This window comes from Phyllobates terribilis, unplaced genomic scaffold (assembly GCF_046119375.1).
Source record: "Phyllobates terribilis strain yellow unplaced genomic scaffold, ASM4611937v1 Scaffold_3__8_contigs__length_932513732, whole genome shotgun sequence".
NCBI lineage: Eukaryota > Metazoa > Chordata > Amphibia > Anura > Dendrobatidae > Phyllobates > Phyllobates terribilis.
The window spans coordinates 137,871,966-137,889,550 of NW_027362763.1; the positions used below are offsets into that span (position 1 = coordinate 137,871,966).

Consider the following 17,585-nt stretch of genomic DNA (forward strand, 5'->3'; position numbering starts at 1 on the left):
TCCTCCATACAGTATAACAGGCCCCACATAGTGTTCTATACAGTATAACGGGCCCCACATAGTCCTCCATACAGTATAATGGCCCCACATAGTCCTCCATACAGAATAATGGGCCCCTACATAGTCCTCCATACAGTATAATGGGTCCCACATCGTCCTCCATACAGTATAATGGCCCCCACATAGTCCTCCATACAGTATAATGGCCCCCACATAGTCCTCCACACAGTATAATAGGCACCACATAGTCCTCCATACAGAATAATGGCCCCACATAGTCCTCCATACAGAATAATGGTCCCACATAGTCCTCCATACAGTATAATGAGCCCCACATAGTCCTCCATACAGTATAACGGGCCCCACATAGTCCTCCATACAGTATAATGGGTCCCACATAGTCCTCCATACAGTATAACAGGCCCCACATAGTCCTCCATACGCAATAATGGGCCCCACATAGTCCTCCATACAGTATAATGGGCCCCACATAGTCCTCCATACAGTATAACGGGCCCCACATAGTCCTCCATACAGTATAATGGGCCCCACATAGTCCTCCATACAGTATAATGGGCCCCACATAGTCCTCCATACAGAATAATGGGCCCCACATAGTCCTCCATACAGTATAATGGGCCCCACATAGTCCTCCATACAGTATAATGGGCCCCACATAGTCCTCCATACAGTATAATGGGCCCCACATAGTCCTCCATACAGTATAATGGGCCTCACATAGTCCTCTATATAGTATAATGGGCCTCACATAGTCCTCCATACAGTATTATGGGCCTCACATAGTCCTCCATACAGTATTATGGGCCTCACATAGTCCTCCATACAGTATAACGGGCCCCACATAGTCCTCCATACAGTATAATGGGCCCCACATAGTCCTCCATACAGAATAATGGGCCCCACATAGTCCTCCATACAGAATAATGGGCCTCACATAGTCCTCCATACAGTATAATGGGCCCCACATAGTCCTCCATACAGTATAATGGGCCCCACATAGTCCTCCATACAGAATAATGGGCCCCACATAGTCCTCCATACAGAATAATGGGCCTCACATAGTCCTCCATACAGTATTATGGGCCTCACATAGTCCTCCATACAGTATAATGGGCCTCACATTGCCTTCTATACAGTATAATGGGCCTCACATTGCCTTCTATACAGTATAACGGCCCCATTTAGAGGCGGTAGGTCTGGTGTCGTGGGCCAAATATAATCACCCTGCAGGCCAGATTTGGCCCACGGGCCAGAGTTTGACATGTATGGTCTAGCTGGACTACTCTGGTCTCCGGACAGATCTTTAGAGTATATTTTGCAACCGTGCAGCCTGGCTCTGATTCATGCTGCCCACACTGTGTAGCTTTTATCAAGTGACCGGTTCCCTTTAATCTTCTTCTGGCACGATGTAAATATGATTTAAAGAGGATATTCCTATTATAGGGGTTATTTTGTAAAGAAGAAAAAAAAAAAGTTGATTATCTGTTTGCCGCCAGTTCAGTCTTTTGATCAGCTGATTTTACCTTGGGAAGTTATAGCCAACAAAATTTTAGTCCCCCGGTAATAAAGGTGCAAATTATCAAATCTGCCAGCTGGGCGTATACAGCGGGGAAAAAGAGAACGCCTACCTGTTCTGTGGTATACACTCATTGGGTTGAAGGGAAACTTGTATCTAATCAATGTTTCAGACTACTCTCTTGTGGGAGTGCCTCTCCCAGTAATATAGGCTGGATGTGACATCTGTTTGTCTCCTGGGTGCCGCGGTTTTCAATGGCTCAGATATCAGCACAGCTTCTATCCTGCAAGTTTCATATATTCTTAAGATATTAACATTTTTGTTTAGAGCTCGTTGCCTTGGAGACCGACCACCGCTGCTTAAGAGCAGAACATGAGCAGTGCTTACAAGCTCTTTTTCTATTGAGCACTGTTTTGAATCTGGTCTGGATTGCTGGAGCGCGGTATTACTTCCTAATGCCAGCCAGCTTCGGTAAAGGGCTTACAAGCTAGACCGCAGCGGTGGTCGGTCTCCTAAGCAATGAGCTATAAACAAAAGAAAATAAGTGTTAATATCTCAAGAATGGCTGAAAAGTTTAACAAGCAGTAAATTACAAAATTGGTGGTCAGGATTGGTCTTGGTATAGGTTGTCACCTGGCCTAAACAAAACGTATATAATTAACCCCTTCACGACATCCGTAACCCCATCCGCTGTATATGTATGGCACAAGTCAAAAGCTGATGTATGGAGCTGAGCCCGTCCCATACCCGGCAGGTGATGGCTGTGTTTTACAGCCAGAACCTCGCTCTAATAGTCGCAGGTGGAGCAAGGCTCGGCCCATGATACTTAACCTTTTAAATACCAAACTCTGACCGTGACATTTAACACGTGTCGGCATGGGGCTTCAGTGGAGACCGCCGTGATTTTAGCTATATGCAGCAATGTTGTGGCATTGTGATTGGACAATCGCATCTTCAAGTCCCCTAAGGGGACTAACAAGGACAGTGAAAAGTAAAAAAAAAAAAAAAAAAAAAAAATTTAAAAAATATGAAAAAAAATAAACTAATTCAAATCACCCCCTTTTTCCCCATTAAATTTAAAGATATAAAAAACCCAAAATACGCATATGTGGTATCGCCGCTTTCAGGAAAGTCCAATCTATCAAAATATAAAGATAATTAATCCAATCGGTAAACACCATAAAAAAACAAAACAATCAAGAACGCCAATATTAATTTTTTTCTGGTCTTTGCAATTCCACAAAAAATGCTTTAACAAGCGAGCAAAACGTCACATCTATCCCTAAATGGTATAAATAAAAACGTCTTGCCCTGCAAAAAATAAGCCGCCACACAGCTCCATTGACTTAAAACTAAAAACGTTATGGGTCTCTGAAAACGGCGATAAAACACCAACAAATATTTTTTTTTTGCAATTTTCAGATTTTTTTTTTACCACGAACATTATACAACAAACTGGATATTTGTTATCGCCGTAATCGTCCCTTTATTTTTAAAAGCCAGATTATCTGTGCAGACTGCAGTTCTGCAGCTAACACCACGTCCTTTCTGTGTGTAGGAGTCTGCAGAACTACAGAAAGCTTTTCGGAAGTTGGAGGAGAAGCTTCAGAATGAGATGCAAGCCAAAGATGAATCCGAGCACAAGTACAGGTATACGGATGGCACTAATTATTAGTGTCTGGTCTCCGGGATGCCGAATTCACGTCCTTTGGAATTCGCTTTATTATTCACTTCTTAAACCACAAAATGACTGTGCAAACCAAGCACAAGCACTCGGTGCACCTTTGGTGTGGCCAAACAGTTCAGTGCACGTTGCTACCCACTTTTGTTACTTTTTTCTCTGCTCTTCTCTGAAGCCAGAGCTTTCAATCACAGAATAGAAAACCGAGATGGACGGAAGACACGTAGGTGGAAGGTGCCAGATCTGCTCAGCCACTCAAGACATAGAAGACATACTGACAGGACATTTAGATTGTGAGCCTCAATCTAAATTCAATCTAATGGGGGACTGAGCGCTCCTCAGTCCCCCTGCCTGCAGGACGGCGCTCCTCGGTCCCCCTGCCTGCAGGACGGCGCTCCTCGGTCCCCCTGCCTGCAGGACGGCGCTCCTCGGTCCCCCTGCCTACAGGACGGCGCTCCTCGGTCCCCCTGCCTGCAGGACGGCGCTCCTCGGTCCCCCTGCCTGCAGGACGGCGCTCCTCGGTCCCCCTGCCTGCAGGACGGCGCTCCTCGGTCCCCCTGCCTGCAGGACGGCGCTCCTCGGTCCCCCTGCCTGCAGGACGGCGCTCCTCGGTCCCCCTGCCTGCAGGACGGCGCTCCTCGGTCCCCCTGCCTGCAGGACGGCGCTCCTCGGTCCCACTGCCTGCAGGACGGCGCTCCTCGGTCCCCCTGCCTGCAGGACGGCGCTCCTCGGTCCCCCTGCCTGCAGGACGGCGCTCCTCGGTCCCCCTGCCTGCAGGACGGCGCTCCTCGGTCCCCCTGCCTGCAGGACGGCGCTCCTCGGTCCCCCTGCCTGCAGGACGGCGCTCCTCGGTCCCCCTGCCTGCAGGACGGCGCTCCTCGGTCCCCCTGCCTGCAGGACGGCGCTCCTCGGTCCCCCTGCCTGCAGGACGGCGCTCCTCGGTCCCCCTGCCCGCAGGACGGCGCTCCTCGGTCCCCCTGCCCGCAGGACGGCGCTCCTCGGTCCCCCTGCCCGCAGGACGGCGCTCCTCGGTCCCCCTGCCCGCAGGACGGCGCTCCTCGGTCCCCCTGCCCGCAGGACGGCGCTCCTCGGTCCCCCTGCCCGCAGGACGGCGCTCCTCGGTCCCCCTGCCCGCAGGACGGCGCTCCTCGGTCCCCCTGCCCGCAGGACGGCGCTCCTCGGTCCCCCTGCCCGCAGGACGGCGCTCCTCGGTCCCCCTGCCCGCAGGACGGCGCTCCTCGGTCCCCCTGCCCGCAGGACGGCGCTCCTCGGTCCCCCTGCCCGCAGGACGGCGCTCCTCGGTCCCCCTGCCCGCAGGACGGCGCTCCTCGGTCCCCCTGCCCGCAGGACGGCGCTCCTCGGTCCCCCTGCCCGCAGGACGGCGCTCCTCGGTCCCCCTGCCCGCAGGACGGCGCTCCTCGGTCCCCCTGCCCGCAGGACGGCGCTCCTCGGTCCCCCTGCCCGCAGGACGGCGCTCCTCGGTCCCCCTGCCCGCAGGACGGCGCTCCTCGGTCCCCCTGCCCGCAGGACGGCGCTCCTCGGTCCCCCTGCCCGCAGGACGGCGCTCCTCGGTCCCCCTGCCCGCAGGACGGCGCTCCTCGGTCCCCCTGCCCGCAGGACGGCGCTCCTCGGTCCCCCTGCCCGCAGGACGGCGCTCCTCGGTCCCCCTGCCCGCAGGACGGCGCTCCTCGGTCCCCCTGCCCGCAGGACGGCGCTCCTCGGTCCCCCTGCCCGCAGGACGGCGCTCCTCGGTCCCCCTGCCCGCAGGACGGCGCTCCTCGGTCCCGTCTCCCCCGCCCGCAGGACGGCGCTCCTCAGTCTGGTCTCCCCCCGCCCGCAGGACGGCGCTCCTCAGTCTGGTCTCCCCCCGCCCGCAGGACGGCGCTCCTCAGTCTGGTCTCCCCCCGCCCGCAGGACGGCGCTCCTCAGTCCCGTCCGTCCCGCCCGCAGGACGGCGCTCCTCAGTCCCGTCCCCCCCCTGCCCGCAGGACGGCGCTCCTCAGTCCCCCCCCCCCCCCGCCCGCAGGACGGCGCTCCTCAGTCCCGTCCCCCCCCCGCCCGCAGGATGGCGCTCCTCAGTCCCGTCCCCCCCCGCCCGCAGGACGGCGCTCGTCAGTCCCGTCCCCCCCGCCCGCAGGACGGCGCTCGTCAGTAAAAGCCCCCCCCGCGCAGAACGGCGCTCCTCAGTCCCGTCCCCCCCGCCCGCAGGACGGCGCTCCTCAGTCCCGTCCCCCCCCGCCCGCAGGACGGCGCTCCTCAGTCGTCCCCCCCCGCCCGCAGGACGGCGCTCCTCAGTCCCGTCCCCCCCGCCCGCAGGACGGCGCTCCTCAGTCCCGTCCCCCCCGCCCGCAGGACGGCGCTCCTCAGTCCCGTCCCCCCCCGTTCGCAGGACGGCGCTCCTCAGTCCCGTCCCCCCCGTCTGCAGGACGGCGCTCCTCAGTCCCCCCCCGCCTTAGAGCCGCCTCCTACATCCTGGCATCCGCTTCTCCTCTTTTGATTAGCCGGCCTGATGTGACGTCATCGTTGTGGCATGACACACATGACCTTGTGCCAAGGCGGCTAATCTAAAGAAGAGTTGCGGATGCTGGTAGGTGGCAGCTCTAGGATTACTGACCACGTCCTGCAAATCAATTTACATTAACTCTATTGACATTTACATACTGGGGATTCCCAAAACATGGTAGGAAATGTATCTTTATTTAACACATTTGGCTGCTAAATTGCAATCTTTGGCCAGATTAACACAAACGTTAGTTCTTAGACATGTCGTATTTTATTTACTGTATCATCACTGTCCCCATCGAGGCTCGCAATGTACATTCCCTATCAGTATGTCTTTGGAGTGTGGGAGGAAACTGGAGAACCCGGAGGAAACCCACGCAAACACGGGGAGAACATACAAACTCCTTGCAGATGTTGTCCTGAACACAGGACCCCAGAGCTGCGAAGCAACAGTGCTAACCACTGAGCCACCATACAGTGCTAACCACTGAGCCACCATACAGTGCTAACCACTGAGCCACCATACAGTGCTAACCACTGAGCCACCGAGCTGCCTTCTTCATACAGACAGATGCAGGAGCAGACTGCCATCAAATTTAGCACAATATCATGCACAAAACCGACGGGACTAGTGCATGATAATTTAGTTTTTGGGGTTGTTTTTTTTTGTGTGCCGTAACACATTGTCTAACATTGGTCAGCGGTTTTTATTTATTTAGATTTTATTTATTTCAAGAATTGTCTGCAGTAACCTAAAATATTTTTCCTAGGTCTGTAAATTCCCGCCTGGAAAAGACAATGAAGGAACTTGATGAACAGGTAATATTCCTTACACCTGACGCCCAGAATCCTTACTGGTCCAGAAGGCAAATTAAGACAAAATTAGAAAATAAAATGTGTATGTATATACAGTGCCTACAAGTAGTATTCAACCCCCTGCAGATTTAGCTGGTTGACACATGCGGAATTAACTTGGCATTGTGACATTTGTACTGTAGATCAGCCTGGAAGTGGGAAATGCACTGCAGCAAATTTTTTTTTTTTTTTTTTTTTTTTTTTTAAAACGTAAAAAGTTAATTCAGAGTGTCATTTATTATTCAACCCCTCAAACCACAAGAATTCTGTTTGGTCCCCCTAAAGTATTAAGAAGTAGTTCAGGCACCAAGAATAATGAGCTTCACATGTGTGGATTAAAGATCTCTTTTGCCAGCCTTTTCTGACTATTTAAGACCCTCCCCAAACTTGTGAACAGCACTCAGACATGGTCAACATGGGAAAGACAAAGGAGCATTCCAAGGCCATCAGAGACAAGATTGTGGAGGGTCACAAGGCTGGCAAGGGGTACAAAACCCTTTCCAAGGAGTTGGGCCTACCTGTCTCCACTGTTGGGAGCATCATCCGTAAGTGGAAGGCTTATGGAACTACTGTTAGCCTTCCACGGCCAGGACAGCCTTTGAAAGTGTCCTCCCGTGCCGAGGCCAGGCTTGTCCGAAGAGTCAAGGCTAACCCAAGGACAACAAGGAAGGAGCTCCGGGAAGATCTCATGGCAGTGGGGACATTGGTTTCAGTCAAGACCATAAGTAACGTACTCCACCGCAATGGTCTCCGTTCCAGACGAGCCCGTAAGGTACCTTTACTTTCAAAGCGTCATGTCAAGGCTCGTCTACAGTTTGCTCATGATCACTTGGAGGACTCTGAGACAGACTGGTTCAAGGTTCGACTAAGGTAATAAAGGGAATGGAGGGACTAGAATACCCAGAGAGGTTGTCAAAATTAGGCCTATTTACATTGGAAAAGAGAAGGCTTAGGGGAGACCTCATAAACATGTATAAATACATCAGGGGGCAGTACAGAGATCTCTCCCATGACCTGTTTATACCAAGGATGGTGACAAAGACGAGGGGGCACACTATGCGTCTGGAGGAAAGGAGGTTCCTGCACCAGCATAGAAGGGGATTCTTTACGGTCAGAGCCGTGAGACTCTGGAACTCTCTGGGAGAGGAAGTGGTGATGTCCAACTCACTTAATGAGTTCAAGAGAGGCCTGGACGCCTTTCTTGAGAACAATAAAATTACATCTTATGCTTAGTTAATTAATCCAGGGATTTAATCTTACTGCCAGATTGGTGTCGGGAAGTGAATTTTTCCTCAATGATGTAAATTGGCCTATACCTCATGGTTTTTTGTTGCCTTCCCCTGGATCAACGCTGCGGAATAGCTGCAGTGCACAAGAAATAGGCTGAACTGGATGGACGCTTGTCTTTTTTCGGCCTTATAAACTATGTAACTATGTTCTATGGTCTGATGAGACCAAGATCGAGATCTTTGGTGCCAACCACACACGTGACGTTTGGAGACTGGGTGGCACTGCATACGACCCCAAGAATACCATCCCTACAGTCAAGCATGGTGGTGGCAGCATCATGATTAAACACCTGAACAAGGAATGTATAAGCGGGGCCCAATTGCAAAACTAGACAACCAACAGAAGATTAGACCCCTAAAATATAACTTTTATTCGAATATGCTAAAAAGGACTCAGTAGTCACCATAACAACAAACACAAAAACAAGACAAAATGCCAGGGAACAGGGATAAGTCACACATCAGTCAGGAAGGATTACGGGCTCTATCTGTCCCTATTTTGTCCCTAAATTCTCTCCCTTCCTGACAGCGGAGGTTGGCACCCTAATTTTTGCTCCGTGGCGCCCCTGCTCAACGTCGGTGTCCCTAATATCCCTGGTAAATCTCTATCTTTATATTTAAAAAACCACAATCGTGAATAAAAGATAGAGAAAAGTGAACGTACAGATTAAGAAGCCGACAATTCATCATAGATATGCATTTAAGGAGACCCAAGTCTATATATTGCGACAATAATAATAGCCCTGGGAATTTTTTAGAAGGTAAAATTTGTCTCAAGATAGCTGGTTTATTACATTCATACACAAACCAGCATATACTAAATAACCAAAGCTAATAAAGCAGGTTCTGTTATATATGAGACTAATCCCCAGAAGTAATGCCCCCAGACCGGTATCACATGTGCATCCTGCTCCATGTCGTTCTAAATTGTCAGAGCCAGAATGTGATTGAGACTGTAACACATACAAGCAAAACAAATGACCAATTCTAAATGCATTATAACAATCTCAATATCATTTAGTAAGGAATAGCATTTATCATTGGTAATGCATTATGTCACATCTCATAGATATCAAAGAAATAACACAAATCATTAGTGATTCCTAATATCCTATGTCAGAAAATACAGGGACTTAGCACTTATCATAGATTGTCCCTCATATCATGTCCCAAATGCAAAGACAGTCTGATATCATATAAATAGACAGGGAGCAACACTTATCATTGATGATCCCTCATATCTCGTCCCTATTTTGCTCATGATCACTTGGAGGACTCTGAGACAGACTGGTTCAAGGTTCTATGGTCTGATGAGACCAAGATCGAGATCTTTGGTGCCAACCACACACGTGACGTTTGGAGACTTGATGGCACTGCATACGACCCCAAGAATACCATCCCTACAGTCAAGCATGGTGGTGGCAGCATCATGCTGTGGGGCTGTTTCTCTGCCAAGGGGCCTGGCCATCTGGTCCGCATCCATGGGAAGATGGATAGCATGGCCTACCTGGAGATTTTGGCCAAGAACCTCCGCTCCTCCATCAAGGATCTTAAGATGGGTCGTAATTTCATCTTCCAACAAGACAACGACCCAAAGCACACAGTCAAGAAAACCAAGGCCTGGTTCAATGTGGAAGGAGCTCAAGAATAAAGTCCACATGAGACACCCAAAGAACCTAGATAACTTGGAGAAGATCTGCATGGAGGAGTGGGCCAAGATAACTCCACAGACCTGTGCCGGCCTGATCAGGTCTTATAAAAGACGATTATTAGCTGTAATTGCAAACAAGGGTTATTCCACAAAATATTAAACATAGGGGTTGTATAATAATTGACCCACACTTTTATGTTTAAAATTTAATAAAATTCAACTGAGCAACATAACTTTTTGGTTTGTAAGATTTATGCTTCTGTTCATAAAACCTACTCTCGTTTGCAGTTTGAAGGCTCTAACTTATTTGCATCTTATCAAACCAGCTAAATCTGCAGGGGGTTGAATACTACTTGTAGGCACTGTGTATATATATAATATATATTAATCTCATACATGCACACACACACTGCTCAAAAATATAAAGGGAACACTCAAATAACACATCCTAGATCTGAATGAATGAAATATTCTCCTTGAATACTTCGTTCTGTACAAAGTTGAATGTGCTGACAACAAAATCACACAAAAATCATCAATGGAAATCAAATTTATTAACCAATGGAGGCCTGGATTTGGAGTCATCCCCAAAATTAAAGTGGAAAAACACACTACAGGCTGATCCAACTTTGATGTAATGTCCTTAAACAAGTCAAAATGAGTATCTGTATTGTGTGTGGCCTCCACGTGCCTGTATGACCTCCCTACAACGCCTGGGCATGCTCCTGATGAGGTTGCGGATGGTCTCCTGTGGGATCTCCTCCCAGACCTGGACTAAAGCATCCGCCAACTCCTGGACAGTCTGTGGTGCAACGTGACGTTGGTGGATGGAGCGAGACATGATGTCCCAGATGTACTCAATCGGATTCAGGTCTGGGGAACGGGCGGGCCAGTCCATAGCTTCAATGCCTTCATCTTGCAGGAACTGCTGACACACTCCAGCCACATGAGGTCTGGCATTGTCCTGCATTAGGAGGAACCCAGGGCCAACCGCACCAGCATATGGTCTCACAAGGGGTCTGAGGATGTCATCTCGGTACCTAATGGCAGTCAGGCTTCCTCCAAAGAAATGCCACCGCACACCATTACTGACCCACTGCCAAACCGGTCATGCTGAAGGATGTTGCAGGCAGCAGATCGCTCTCCACGACGTCTCCAGACTCTGTCACGTCTGTCACATGTGCTCAGTGTGACCCTGCTTTCATCTGTGAAGAATACAGGGCGCCAATGGCGACTTTGGCAATCCTGGTGTTCTGTGGCAAATGCCAAGCTTCCTGCACGGTGTTGAGCTGTGAGCACAACCCCCATCTGTGGACGTCGGGCCCTCATACCACCCTCATGGAGTCGGTTTCTAACCGTTTGTGCAGACACATGCACATTTGTGGCCTGCTGGAGGTCATTTTGCAGGGCTCTGGCAGTGCTCCTCTTGTTCCTCCTTGCACAAAGGCGGAGGTAGCGGTCCTGCTTCTGGGTTGTTGCCCTCCTACGGCCCCCTCCACGTCTCCTGGTGTACTGGCCTGTCTCCTGGTAGCACCTCCAGCCTCTGGACACTACGCTGACTGACACAGCAAACCTTCTTGCCACAGCTCGCATTGATGTGCCATCCTGGATGAGCAGCACTACCTGAGCAACTTCTGTGGGTTGTAGAGTCCGTCTCATGCTACCACGAGTGTGAAAGCACAACCAACATTCAAAAGTGACCAAAACATCAGCCAGAAAGCATTGGTACTGAGGTGTGGTCTGTGGTCCCCACCTGCAGAACCACTCCTTTATTGAGGGTGTCTTGATAATTGCCAATAATTTCCATCTATTGTCTATTCCATTTGCACAACAGCATGTGAAATTGATTGTCAATCAGTGTTGCTTCCTAAGTGGACAGTTTGATTTCACAGAAGTTTGATTTACTTGGAGTTATATTCTGCTGTTTAAGTGTTCCCTTTATTTTTTTGAGCAGTGTATATATGTATGTATTTGTGTGTGTACACACACACACACACACACACACACACACACACACACACACACGTATATACATACATACATACATACGCATATATATATGTACTAATACACATACAATCCGAGGCACAATACCGCGATAGATGCAGGGCTTGGAGTGCATAGTCCAGAGGGAGCTGGACTTCTGACGTAGAAATCATACGTATAGTCCTATGTTGTACTAGGTGTAAGGGTTAGAAATATTCACCAATATTTTACCTCTTTGGATACAGATAAATTCTCGGAAAAACCTGGAGTCTACGAGCCGGCAGCTGGAGCGTGAGAAGGCTCTGCTACAGCACAAGAACGCCGAGTACCAAAGAAAAGCGGAGAATGAGGCCGAGAAGAAGCGCGGCTTAGAAAATGAAGGTTTGTGACACCTGCCCAACCTCATTATACTCCTGTGAAACCCTTTGCTATAACATTACAGCCATTTTGCTGGGCATATAGACCCATAAAAGGGTTTTCCAATTTCCCTATCTGTAGTTTGTTTTTAAATAAACAAAATGTGCCTTTATCATCCTCCCTGGGTCCAGTGCTGAGTCCCCGTCGCTGCTCCAAGTGTCTGTTATTGTCACATCGAGCTCAGTGTTTTTTCCAAATTGATGACCTGAACAGCGGCGGAGACTTAGTGCTGGACCTGGGGTGGGTGAGTAAAGGGGTGTAAAAAACAAAACAAAACCTGCAGCCAGGTGACACGGGTTTTCTGAAACAGAACACGCTTTGATTGGAGCTTTTGTAGCCAACTTTTTTTTTTTTAAGGTCAATTCATATGTTTTCCTTTGCAAAATAAGCCATCCCAGAGTTTTTGCCCATGCTCTCCCCACCCTTCATCCTAGTATTGAACCTGCTTGGTAATACAACTTTTAGGCATGGTTTGGCTGGACATTAAAGGGGCTGTCCACTACTGGAGTTGATAAAAAAAAATCAATTCTCTAATACCAGACGGCACCATTTCTCTTCCTGCGTCACTTGAGCACTGCAGCCAATCAGCCACCACCAATGGCTGCAGCGCTCACACGACGTGACTGTTGGACACAACTTTGAGTTTGGAGAAGCGGCGTTTGTCCGGGAGTTGAGTAGTGATTTTTTTTTTATTTATTTATTTTTTTCCTAGTATTTTTTTAAGCTATTAAGTAGAGGGCTGGTGATTGGGAATATAGCGCTCTTTATGACCCTTTTTAAGGTGCCCGAACACTTTAGAGAGTTGCAGGATGACCACTTAATTTTGCCCACAGCTGTTCCTCTCAACCTCCCCAGTAACACAATGCCAAATTTGTCTGGTGGCTGCATCTCGCCTCCTAGAACAAAACGATCGGACATATTAAAGTCCAAAAGCCCGATCCTCCCCTTCGACACTTCCGTCCCGCAGGAGATGAGACCCCATCTTACACAACAGCGTTAGTTTCTCCTGCCCTAATTAGCAGATGGGGCCGATAAGATGTATGGCCGGCTCTAGGGCTTGAGGAGACAGAATGGTCCTTTATTTCCGGTGTGTAAAGTTTATCTGTAATAGTTTTGAAGTGGGGAAAATAGGAAAAAAAACCTTCTTTCACTTGTGTTTTTTCAGTAAACAGTCTGAAAGATCAACTTGAAGACTCGAGGAAAAGAAACCAAAATTCCCAGATCTCCAATGAGAAAATGAACCAGCTCCAAAGACAAGTGAGTGCGATCCATCCTGGGCGTCTCGGCGGTAAGTAGACGGGCTGCGGATCTTACTGGTTTATGTTTCCCCTGTAGCTGGATGAAGCCAACGCTCTCCTCCGTACGGAGTCGGACACTGCCGCCCGGTTACGGAAGACCCAAAACGAGATGTCCAAACAGATTCAGCAGCTGGAAACCAATAACCGAGAGCTCCAGGACAAGACCTGCATGCTGGAAAACGCCAAGCTGAAGTTAGAGAAGGACTACATCAACCTGCAGTCGGCCCTGGAATCCGAGAAGAGGGACCGGACGCAGGGCTCCGAGGTCATCAGTGACCTTCAAGGTAACCAGATCCTGCCCTTAGTGGAGCTTGAGATGCATCGCTATATACAGTACGTGTGATGCTGAGAGCTCGGACCGATCCAGTGCATGTTCTTCACTATCTGCAGGCCGGATATCTGGACTAGAAGATGAAGTCAAGAAAGGAAAGGATTTCCTTACACGGGCAGAGTCCGAGAAGAGGCATCTACAGGAGAGACTGGCTGGCCTGGAGAAGGTTGGTAAAAGTCCAACAAATATTAAAAAGTTTCTCCTAACTGGAGAACTCCTTATATATTTGCAATGATCAATCAGATGAACAGGACTTGGAGCTTTAACTAATGAGCTGTTACTGGAGTCAGTGCCCCCGATTATAAAAATGATCTACTACTTAGCGCTGAGGTCTGGCTGAGTTAATCAGCTTTGTGCAGTGACTCTCTGCTTTGATTAATAAGTGGCCTGCTCTTACCTGACAGCCATCGCTACAGCCTAACTAACTGAGCCGATCCAGTCCGTTATACGACTGTCGATCGGCGCTTATTTACTGGCCTGTTCACACAAGCCAATGAAGCAGTGATGGGGCAGAACGATCACTCATATTATCGTTCCGCACCCATACAACAGCATAACACCTTTTACCTATGATCTCGATAACGATTATTTTTCTGCATCGTCGCAGCCAACTAATGAGTGTTTGGGAGCAGTCAGACGGGGATCACAACACAATGCTTGGACTGTTTGTCTGCTCTCCTGTCTACTCTGCCGGCCAGTCCGAGCATTGCATTGCGATCCCCGTCCGAGATATATGGCCATTTAACTTTTCCCTTTTGCTCATTCGTCGAGAGAGGTCTTTCTCCGTTTACATAGGCCGATAATCAGGAGCGTCTAATTATTGCTCGTTGGCGATTATTGGCTTGTCTATATGGACCATTAGTGACCATGTACATCCCCGTAGTCATGCTTCTAGTGAGCTGACTCCCATGAAATTGGAGCAAAGGGATAAAGGAAGAGGATAGTGTAAGTTTCGCCTCCCCGTTGTGAAAATATTAGCAATCAAAGTATTTGACACCTAAACAGTTAATTTTCTTCAAGTCAAAGTGGGCATTACCAGAGAGATTTCACTGGGGGTGTGTACTTATTCCCCTGTCTGACGCTGAGTACTTATACCCCTGTCTGACGCTGAACAGTCATAAGCAGGCAGCAACACACGGGCTGAAGAAGAACACGCCCCCACCATAGCTGAGAACAGGCTTAGTGTGAGACATGTATTGACAGTCTGCTCTCCCCACTTCAGAGTGATGGCAAGTGCTGGAGCACAGCAGACCTGGATGTGGTTAACTAGCCGCATTCAGCTCTCATTTCCAGCAGTCAGTGTGGGGGGGGGGAGGGGCAGAAGTTGAGTCTCATTACAAACACCTCTAGCCACTTTCCTGTCTTAGTGCTGCCAATTCGACCAGTCATAAGCAGACATCTACATACAAGGTGAAAAAGGACACGCCCCCACTATATTTTACAACATGCTCTGTGTGACACGTAATGACTTAGTCAACCTTCCTCACTGCAGAGTGCTCACGCATGCCATAGCACAGCAGACCTGAGTGTGATTAACGTCCTTCAGCTTTCTTCTCCAGCAGTTAGTGTACATCCCCGTAGTCATGCTTCTAGTGAGCTGACGCCCCTGACGTTGGTAAGGGGGGATAAAGGAAGAGGTTGTGTAAGACGCAGACCCAAGAGGTCATAGGGGAAACTATATCTCTCCCCCCCCACCCCCTCTTGTTATCTACAGTCATCCTTATAGTTATACCTGTTTTCTTGATGTTCCCAAAAACTATGCAGTTAGGAAAAACACCATTGTAAAGTTTTACATTTATTACCACCATCAGCGTATTTACACTTCTGTTTGTGTCCATCTTTCATTTTTACAACATTCACTCCAACTCGTTCCATATTGTATATAAAAATCCTGGTTTGAACGGACTTTGCGAAGCCTCGAAATGTAGTTGCAGTACATTGCCGAGATGGCGCGGGATGCAAGCCGTGCCCGCGTCATCATGACTTTCAGCTGATTTAACGTCTGTAGTAAGAAAAATATACATCACCAGTTCCCAAAAACATTCATTGGTTTGGTGCGTTCGGTGCACTGCCGCCTCCCAGGTAACGATGCATATAATGGATGAACGGCTTCCAGCATCTGCAAGGGGAAAACGTTAAAACTTAATTTTATTAAATGACTGCTATGACTAAGAACTTTCCTTAGGTCTGAAACACGTAGGACTTGCATTTTCAAAATTGATGTTATATCTTCATAAAATAAAGTTTTAAAGATTTTCCTTGGTGGGTGCTGGAAACCTTCGTTCACCCTGATCTAACATGTAGGGTCAAAGCGACATGATGGAAAAGGTGCAGATTGCTCCAAATGTTAATGTTGCATGTTTATATTGTAAGTGCACTTTGCTGCCGCACTTTGCTGCCGCACTTTGCTGCCACACTTTGCTGCCGCACTTTGCTGCCGCACTTTGCTGCCGCACTTTGCTGCCGCACTTTGCATCCTCGGAGCGGAGGACAGATATTGCCGAGATGATTTTGCCTGTACATTTGTGCTGTCAGATCTGTGTAGACGGGCTATCAAGGGGATATTTTCCGCTACTGAGACCGCCGGGGGCATTACGTGGTCCCGTCACTGCTGACCGATTCATATCATTGTAGGAAAAGAGCAACCTGGAGATCGACATGACGTACAAGCTGAAAGCCCTGCAGCAGAGCGTGGAGAAGGAAGAAGCAGAACATAAAGCCACCAAGGCACGGCTGGCGGACAAGAACAAAATCTACCAGTCTATCGAAGAGACCAAGTCTGAAGCCATGAAAGGTAGAAGGGTTTATAAAGGGGCCGTCTGGTTTACAAGACCTTATTAAGACACTAGAGTTAATAGGGGATGGGTCTCTCTTTTAGGACCCTCCACTCATTAATAAGAGTGTTCCCCTGACATACAATTACACCCAGATTTTAATGGACAGTGTAATTCTACGTTTTCCCTTGGGTGGCGCTACAGAGGATGTGAAAACAGGCTGCCAGATTCTCCAATTATGTCTCTTGCTTAGGGCCCAGGCTGCGAGACACCCAGTGTTTGTTATATGGCTTCTTTGGTCGAGGTCCCGGCTGGTCTCCGTCTGCATTGGGAATACAGACAAGGGGGCTGGCTTAGCTATTGACACCTGTTACCACAGAGACTCATCGGTCTGTATAGGTTCTGGAGGCACAAAACAATATATTGTAAATGAAATAGTTTTACGAAGCAGATACATTTTTAACTTTAGATACATTTGGGCATTTTAGAGTTGGTGCAAATCTATTTGCAGGACTCTGGTGCATTGGCCATGTTTAATCTGTGACCGCTGAACGGTAGCCCTGAGTAATTAGCCGGCCTAATCCGATGCCATCATTGCGGCGTGTTGCACGTGTGACGTACGCCAGACGAGAAAAGCCGCGGATGTCGGCAGGTAGGAAGTGGTTCTGACTGTTCCTATCCAGCGGCCACAAATTACTTACGTGGCTGCTGGACCGGGTCCTGCAAATCGATTAGCACCAACTCTAGGACGTTATAAGGGGTTATCCCAACTTAGAAATACAAGTGATAACTTGCAAAAACACCGGGAGCAAGGAACTCCTTGATGGGGACCACCCCTTTGCCGTGGACGGAGTGGCTGCAGTGGCGTCGGGCTTGCTTTCTGATTTCTCAGCTTATAAGGTTATGAAGCGGGTATTAGTTTTCTGCAGCTCCTGGTCCCTGCGAGCTGTTTTCCAGTGTCCGGACAGGTAAGGGTTACACGGCTGTCCTTGAAAGGCCGCATTATATGAGAGCATGGCTGTAATGCCATACCTGTGACGCACAGCATGCCGTTACAAGTCCACGTAAAGCCCCCGGCCGCAGGAATCTCAGCTCGCTTTAGTCTCCGGGGGACTGTACGAGGTCAGATGAAGTCAGGCTGGATTCTTCCTGCCTGGTACACGTACGTCGGCCTTATTCTGGGCGTCCCTGCCATGACTGGACCCCACACACGTTGGATTTAAGAGACAAAGGTCTAACTATACCTGAGCCAAAATAAACACAA

The 17,585-nt window shown here is 49.0% G+C and overlaps 1 protein-coding gene across 2 annotated transcripts in view; it reads left to right on the top strand.

Moving 5' to 3' along the window:
- The window catches only part of ROCK2 (Rho associated coiled-coil containing protein kinase 2), a 163,392-nt gene that overhangs the window by 110,911 nt on the left and 34,896 nt on the right, over window positions 1-17,585 (top strand). For both annotated transcript variants that reach the window (XM_073674151.1, XM_073674152.1), the window contains exons 11-17: window positions 3,096-3,187; window positions 6,491-6,539; window positions 11,747-11,882; window positions 13,084-13,175; window positions 13,254-13,500; window positions 13,607-13,713; window positions 16,182-16,341. In XM_073674151.1, the coding sequence (XP_073530252.1) occupies window positions 3,096-3,187; window positions 6,491-6,539; window positions 11,747-11,882; window positions 13,084-13,175; window positions 13,254-13,500; window positions 13,607-13,713; window positions 16,182-16,341 (883 nt within the window). The remainder of the gene's footprint in view (window positions 1-3,095; window positions 3,188-6,490; window positions 6,540-11,746; window positions 11,883-13,083; window positions 13,176-13,253; window positions 13,501-13,606; window positions 13,714-16,181; window positions 16,342-17,585) is intronic.